Here is a 7,345-nt window from a genome sequence, read left to right on the forward strand (position 1 = left end):
GTGCACGTATGGCAACAGTTCACCTGTTGGTTTGCGTTCATATATATTACAACTGTAATTATCTAAGAGCTGTTTGTTATTAGCGTGGATGTTGATGGTAATGGGGGGACATCCAGAGGATAGGTCAGGATTGGGCCTGTCCTGCCGGGGGGGGGTCACACCGGGCCCCTCTGTGGGAAAATGAGGAAAAACAACCCTGAGCCCAGAGCTGGCAGGGCAGGCCGAGACATGGCTCCGTCTGCCCGCAGCTTAACGTGTTACGGGCCAGGGGAACGCGCGTGGCCCAGAGACTGGATGTCACTTGCTGCCCAACCTTAATGTAAGGGAGAAAATCCTGTCACGACAAAGACACGGAGAAGCCAGAATCGCTCAGTTACAAGCAAGCTTTTAATGAATTGGGCCTATTTTGAAAAGGTGTTTTTTTCTTAGCTCCACAGCAGTTGCTGGATCTGGGAGATGTTGGCAACCTGTGGCAGATTCCGATAGACTGAATTCCAGAAGGTCACATACCGGGATTTCAGATCCTGCTTCACAGAGTTCTGGTTTATCTTGTTGTTAATTTCCAGATAGTACTTGGCCTCATTAGTGTAGGGCAGCCAGCTCACGGGCACCTCTGAATTCCCTTTGTTGGGATCACTGGGGAAAAAGGAGACATAGAAGTTCAGTTTTACCAGGACAGCTTGTGGATGCAGCAAGGTCTGAGCTGTTTGGCAGGGACCCTGGCTGCTCAAGTAAGGCTTCAAGTGGGTGCCAAGAGAGAGTCTGACATTGGGACAAGCAATAGCAATTCTGCCTGCTAGGAGCAACTTGCAGACCTGCAGTCTCCTCCTTTGGTCCCCACTAGCATCATCCCTGGCTGCACACAAGGCCTTAACTCCTGTCTGAATGCCAGGATTTGGAAACAAACCTCATCGTTAAGTTTAAGCAGAGTTCACAAGTTCTGAAAATGCTTCTGCTGTCCCCAGGTGTTTTCTAGATGAGGAAGACCCAGAGCAAGCTCCACCACTGGGAGACATAGAGCCAGGCTCACAACAGAAGTACAGACAGAGGACACCCCACTTTTGGGAATTGCTCCTGAGAAGTTAATGGGCAAAAGCAGCAGGCTGAAGTGCAGTGGCAAGCCCCAAATGTGGAACCGGAATCACTCACCCTGTCCTGGCAAAATTGGTCCAGTAAGCAATCATGGCACTTGAGACAGTCCTGTGCTTGGGCAGGTAGCCCAGGGGGGTGGCAAAAGGTTTCCCAAACACGTACTGCAGGTCATCAGCATGGTCTGCCCCTACCCAGCTTGGGTAGATGGGCATTCGGGATGGCTCGGAGAACAAGTAGCTGTATGTCTTAGCAGTCCTGGGGAAATAAAATAGACTTGCTAAGCAGCTGCGAGTGGAGAGCAGAGAAAGGGGGACAGATTCATAACCATGCTCCAAATACCGGCAGAGCCAGAGAGTCAGCCTTGGAAGATGCTCACATGCATCTAAGAGGTGGTCTCAGCAGAAAACATCCTTCTATCTGGTAATTTTTAACTTCCATTTCTGATTCTCACCCTAACCCTCATATCATCCAACTGCCATGTCTCGCAGCATCAAACATTGCTAGGATGAAGTCTGAAGTTTTTAGCAAGCAAAAACTTTTTTTAGTGGGAATTTAGAACAAATTCCTAGCATGACTCCCTCACAGCATTAGAGAAACAGTGTTTGTACGAGCTACGTGTAAGCGTGTACACAGTACCAAAAAGCCTGTCTCCTTCAAGTTCAGCCCTCTTAACCCGCTCCTCAGCCCCTTGTGCTGGGAATGCAGTGTTTTGGCCCCCAGGCAGGCTTTGGGCTCCTGCCAGGGCTGAGCTTCTCACCGGGCATTCTGCAGGTGCAGATTCAGTGTCCACTGCGTGGGAACCAGGAAGATGTAGTCAGTAATCATGTCCACCACTGTCTTCTTCATGACCTCCTGGTCCGGGTTGTCACCCCATGCTTGCGTGTACACATTGTATGTTGCATTGGCTCCACTCACACCCCTGTCCACAGTAAGTCCTTTGACCAAATTATAGAACTCAGCCCTGAAAAGACAAGTAGTATCAACTAATTACAGACCAGCAGCTTCAAGTGGGGCAGGGCTCATGGAAATGGATCCCAGGCTCCATTGACATTCACATCCAACCCTGTAGTTAGCAACAGTTTGGTGAAGTAAAAGCCAGTAATTTCATTCCAGGTCTTAGATGGAGGGCATGTGCTTCCCAGCTTTCTCAGCAGAACAGCTTGTGGCTAAATTTGCCACAAGTTCCTTTCATATCCAAAGAGGAGTCTTATGGGGTGGGCACCCAGCATGTCTGGCATATTTCTGCTCTGGACAGACAGCATCAAGGCTGCCAAGCCCATCGCTGGTGCTGAGTTCAGGAGCACCTTAAAGGTATATGGGGAGGCTTCCCCACTACCTGGTCCTTTCTCTTGAAGGCTCTGGACTTGGCAACATATGCCCTAGGCACCCTGCCTTGGAGTGACATCCTGTTTTGAAGGTAGTGCCCTGCCCACTCAGGTCTAAGTCCTCAGACTTTGGGAGCTACATTAAAGATAAGATTCCTCCTGTTAAGAGTTTTAAGAGCATCCTTCACTTACGCAGTGATTTTCACAAACGGGCGGTTGATAGCAGGTAAATCAACACCAGCAAAGAAGTGTCCATCCATGTTATTGACCCCAGCGATGTAGTCAATGTCAGCAGCGTTGGCAAAGAGGTTCTCTGGCATGTCTGGGAGGAAGTCTCCATCGACGACAGGAGTGAGGGCGAGTGTGTGAACCAGGGGAGCTGCATCAGGAAACAAAACTGAAGTCTGTTAGAAGCTAAGAAAAGACAGATGTGTGATCTGGCATATCCCATGACTCAAAGAACTGTAGAAAGAATAGGGTCAGGTGAATGAGAGTTTGGGCGGTGACTTCAGCATGGACAGAATGTCACCCAGAAGCAGGGTGACCACAGGACCACAGGCGGTAAACCTCCTGCCTGTAGGTGGGTGAGAAGAGCAAGAAATCTGCCAGCCAAGTACCAGCAGATAACCTTAAAAATTCCTCTCCTCCACCCAGTCCCTTCCCAAAAAGCCCAGCCAAAGGTAGGGAAGAGCAGAACATCTCCTGGTCCCATCTGGCTATGCTCACTCATTGCCAGGACAGCCGGCTCTGGCCAGCGCAGCTGCACAGCGGTGGCTTGGCCACTCTGTCCTGCGCAAGGCTAAATGCTGGGGCTATTTACCAGGAGCATGAGGCAGGCAAGCGAAGGAGAGTCTTCTTGGGAAAGAAATCCCCACAGGCAGCAAAAGCAGAAGCGTTCCCTACCTGGTGTGAGAGTCCTACACTCCACCCAGCGACTCAAATGAAAATAGCAGGGTTGTGGTCAATTTATTTGTTTGTTTGTAAACTACGTTCTGGAATTGCTCTTGCTGCTTTCACAGAACAGAAAGCCCAAACAGTTGCTTTGGAGCCAAGGCATGGCCCTTGGATAATTGCTGTGCCACTGCTGCCATTGCATGATGGACAGTGTTCAGTGCAACGTGCACCTGCCTGTGGAAGGGTGACTGCAAGATCTGTCATTGTCCCCTTTCTGAAAGACACAAGCACTGCTTCAACACTCCTGGCAATCGCCCCAGTGTCCCACCAAAGGCATGGTGAGCCCTGGGTGGGTGGTGGACCACAGCGTGGGGCGGGGGACTTACAGGGCAGGTTGACCAGCTGCAGGTGGTAGGCCAGTGTCACGGCTTTGGGGTCGGAGACACGCAGGCAGTTGGCCAAGGTGGTGGTGTTGTCTGTGGGGCAGCCCACATTTTGTGCAAGCTAAAGGAGGAGAGAGAGAGAGAAACCTCCTAGCATTACCTTCTGAAGCCAGGCTTCATTACCGGCTTCAGAGAGGCAGAGGAGTAGTTTGTTTTAATCTCAAAGCAGCATGTTTCCAAAGCTCTGTTTGGCAGCATGGCTCCTGCCGAATCCCTTGCTAGTTATGCTTTTCTCTAGGGAATCACTTTTTTGGTTTTCCCATTCCCTAGGCAAGACTTGCACGTTACCTTTTTAGCCCAGGCGAGCGGGTCCCTCTGGATGGCCCAGCTGCAGAGACCGACGCCGCTCTGGCTGATGGCTCTCTTGAACAGGCCCTTGTTCTTTGGGCTCAATGTCTGTGGTGCAAAACAGAAACAGAAGGGTTTCAGGTACAAACTCCTGAGACCATCACCTGCCAGATCCAGCCGATCGCCTCACAGCTTGTGCACCAGGCCCAGCAAAGCTGCCAGTTTTCGTGCTATTTCACAGGCTCAGCAGTTAAAGTTAAAAGGTGATAGGCTGAGAAGAGGAGCAGAGTAGGGTGACATGGCAAGTAAATGCTATTTCACCAGAGGTTCCAAAAGTGAGGACACATGCCTGCAGCAGTGGGACTAATTAAACTGAAGAAGGAGTGGCTACAAAGCAAAGAGGCTGAACATTGCTTTCCTCAGGCAGGAGAGGACATTAATCAGATGGCATGTGTGGAGGAAAGCAGCGGAGTGCCAAGGGGACCATCTCTCCCGTTTACAGAGAAGAGAAGTGGCTCTGGTTGAGTTCGACAAGGACAACACACCTGCAGGGAGACGCTGACAGCACCGGCTGATTCCCCAAAGATGGTGATGTTTTCTGGGTCACCCCCAAAGGCCTTGATATTCCTCTTCACCCAGGCAATAGCCATGTGCTGGTCCTTCAGCCCGTAGTTCCCTGAGCAACAGAGAGCACCCACCATTGAGCAAGGGCACAGCAAAGCTGATAAGCTGGGGACCCGTGACAGGGTCCCGTGAGGAGGGAGCAGCTATGGGACCTGGCATGTTTGCATCTCCGGTGCTCAGGAAGCCCAGGGGCCCCAGGCGATAGTTGACGGTCACCACAATCACATTGCCCCGCACGGCGATCTCCTCGCCATCATAGAGGTAGTTATTGAGAAAGTTGGCTCCCTGGCTCCCTCCTACAAGGAAGGCGCCGCCGTAGATCCAGATCATCACAGGTAAGTTGGTAGCGACTGAGAGATGAGGGAGAAAAGCAGTGTGAGCCACAACATAGCTAGAAGGTGCTGCCCATCCATCCCCACACCTGCTCGCTGAGCATCACTCCACCTGGGCATGAACTGATGTGATGCTTTGCAATAGCTTATGGCCAAGAAAGTCTACGCTCTGTAGAAGAGGCTGAAACTCCAAACAGGCTGCAGCTGAGGGACACTGGTTGACATAGTTCCCACCTTTCCCTCTGAAAATCAGTGCTCCTGCAGTTGCCCACTATGGGAACATAGCTGCTGAGAGATGCTCTAGAGAAATTTGTCCACAAAAGGCAACTGAGAATCTCCTCCCCAGGTCTCTGCCAAGTACCTACCTTCTCTCTTCCCTTGAGGGATCCAGATGTTCAGATAGAGACAGTCCTCACTCCCACGGACATCAGTTTGTGTAAGCGTCATCTGTATGCAGCGATTTTTGAATTCTTTTGCCTTCAGTGTTCCTGAGAGGAGAGAGGGAAGACAGCGGGTTCTACTTAGAGGCATCAACTCCATCCTTTGGTTGCAAGCTGCCTGTCCATCTGTCCTTTCCTCTGTGAGTCCAGTGCAGAGGCAGCAAAGCCTCCCCAGCCACTGTGACCTGTCTGAGGGAGTGACAAAGTGGGACCCTTTCCCATGTGAACTAGCTCTGGAGAGCCACGGTATAGGGAGGGGAGATGTAGGTGCCATGCTTTGGTTTAGTTACTTCATGTGGTTACTTGAGTTGCTTGCGAACGCTTAGACACAGACCGTCATACCCACTGTGAGACTAAGAGCTTTTTCTTGCTGCTGCTTAGTAGATGAAAGCAGGCAACAACATCTTTGGCTTGTCAATAATAGACTAAAGAGAGAGAGAAGCAAAAATAAAACCCCAAACCAAAGGCATTCAAAAGCTGGATCTTACCATCCCAGCCAGGATGAGGTTGGGGGTCTTCCAGAGGCTTTGGAGGAGCAGCAAAGGGGATCCCTCTGAAGATGTCAATGTAGTTCCCAAAGAGTCCCAGTTTTTTACTCTCGCCTTCCACAAAACCTCCTTCAGTGTTGACCACACCCAGCTACATGTGGTACCATTGAGAAGAGAAAAATCCATTGCACAGTTCTTCATGCCTCTGGCTGCCCATGTTGCCAGCACCCACACCTTGCCTTGGACACTTTCCCAGATGGACCCACTCGCAGCCCACCTTCCCCAGCCATCCCTTTGGACCCTTGTGGAAAGCCCCCAGGTAGCTGCCGCTGGAGATGTGCCCGAGCAGACGTCCTGCAGGCTGCCCTTCGGAGCAGACAGGCAGCAGCAATTCCCCTGCACTCCCAAAGATAAATGGCAGAAGGTGAGGAACTTCATACTTCAGATGTAAACCAGGCCAGACCTGACACAGAACTGTGCAGAAACTTTTGGAAAAACATTGTTGAGAGCCTTTGTCATGTTTAGGGCAGGAAAACACCCTGCCTTGGCTGTCACGGTCTGCAGGCCCTCTTTCATGGGCTCCAGACCAGATGTAACAGGAGTTTGCTCATTCAGGCAGGAACAGGCAAAACGTCTTGCAAAGCCATAAGAAGTGCTGTTGTACTCACCGTTGCAGCCCATGCTACCCCGAGGTAGGAGCACAAAGCAAAGCACAGGATCTCCCAGCGAGGAGCCATGGTGAGTACACACCTGAGAAGCCGGACCCCAGACGGAGGCTTACGTATATATAGCTAGGAGGGCCGCTGTGTGTCAATGCCATGACGCAGTCTTAGCTCTAAGGCAAACCAGAGGAACCTCTACACACTTGTCCTTCAGGAGGCTGAGGCCAAACCATGGCTGGGGTAGACAGGCGTCACTGTGTGAGAGCCCTGCAGATGTTGCTTTTGTGGGCTGGAAGCCAAACTTAAGGAAATCTCTCCAGACAACATTAAAAAAAAAAAAAGCTGAAGCCTTGAGAAGCCTCACACAAGTGCAGAAGGTTAAAACCATATCAAACTGTGCATTAGAGCGTATTATCGGCCACTAATGAGAAACCTTGCACTTGTAACACACTGGGCAATGCACAAGACTCAGAAAATGCCAGCAGATCCTTAATTTCTGTGATGGGTGGTAACAATCCAGCCAGCAATGGCAGACTGGCCAGAGTGGCCAACCTCTGTGGACCTGAAGCTCTGCCCCATTGCCTGCTTCCTTCAGTCCTGGCTAACTACTGGGGAAGTCGAAACAGCACTGAGAAGTGCATCAGCTGGTGAGAACAGCACACACTACATCCGACAGAAGGGAATTATTCACTGCTAGAAAGTGTTTTTTCCTGCTGGCTTTATTTCCAAGATTGCCAGCAAGGCTCGGTGCTGAAGT

General features: G+C 50.9%; 1 protein-coding gene across 1 annotated transcript; it reads right to left on the reverse strand.

Annotated features, from left to right (window-relative positions):
* Nucleotides 1–425: 425 nt before the first annotated feature.
* On the reverse strand, nt 426–6,675 carry CEL (carboxyl ester lipase). The gene is made up of 11 exons (XM_009709669.1): nt 6,595–6,675; nt 5,927–6,077; nt 5,364–5,486; nt 4,819–5,016; nt 4,588–4,718; nt 4,043–4,150; nt 3,698–3,815; nt 2,610–2,796; nt 1,850–2,053; nt 1,150–1,347; nt 426–636 (listed from the first exon to the last, which is right to left on the reverse strand). Exons 1-11 carry the CDS (start codon nt 6,661–6,663, stop codon nt 426–428), a joined length of 1,698 nt encoding a protein of 565 aa, XP_009707971.1. The 5' UTR covers nt 6,664–6,675.
* Between the last annotated feature and the right edge of the window lie 670 nt (nt 6,676–7,345).

This window comes from Cariama cristata, unplaced genomic scaffold (genome assembly GCF_000690535.1).
Source record: "Cariama cristata isolate BGI_N322 unplaced genomic scaffold, ASM69053v1 scaffold40511, whole genome shotgun sequence".
NCBI classification, from domain to species: Eukaryota; Metazoa; Chordata; class Aves; order Cariamiformes; family Cariamidae; genus Cariama; species Cariama cristata.

What these genes read in the sequence shown, in the direction of transcription:
- CEL (XM_009709669.1), bottom strand. Translation starts at nt 6,663, where the DNA reads ATGGCTCCTCGCTGGGAGATCCTGTGCTTTGCTTTGTGCTCCTACCTC. An exon ending in CGGAGATGCAAACATGCCAG is followed by an intron (nt 4,719 to 4,818) that starts GTCCCATAGCTG and finishes TCTGTTGCTCAG; the next exon opens with GGAACTACGGGCTGAAGGAC. An exon ending in GCAGCTGGTCAACCTGCCCT is followed by an intron (nt 2,797 to 3,697) that starts GTAAGTCCCCCG and finishes TTCCTGATGCAG; the next exon opens with CTCCCCTGGTTCACACACTC.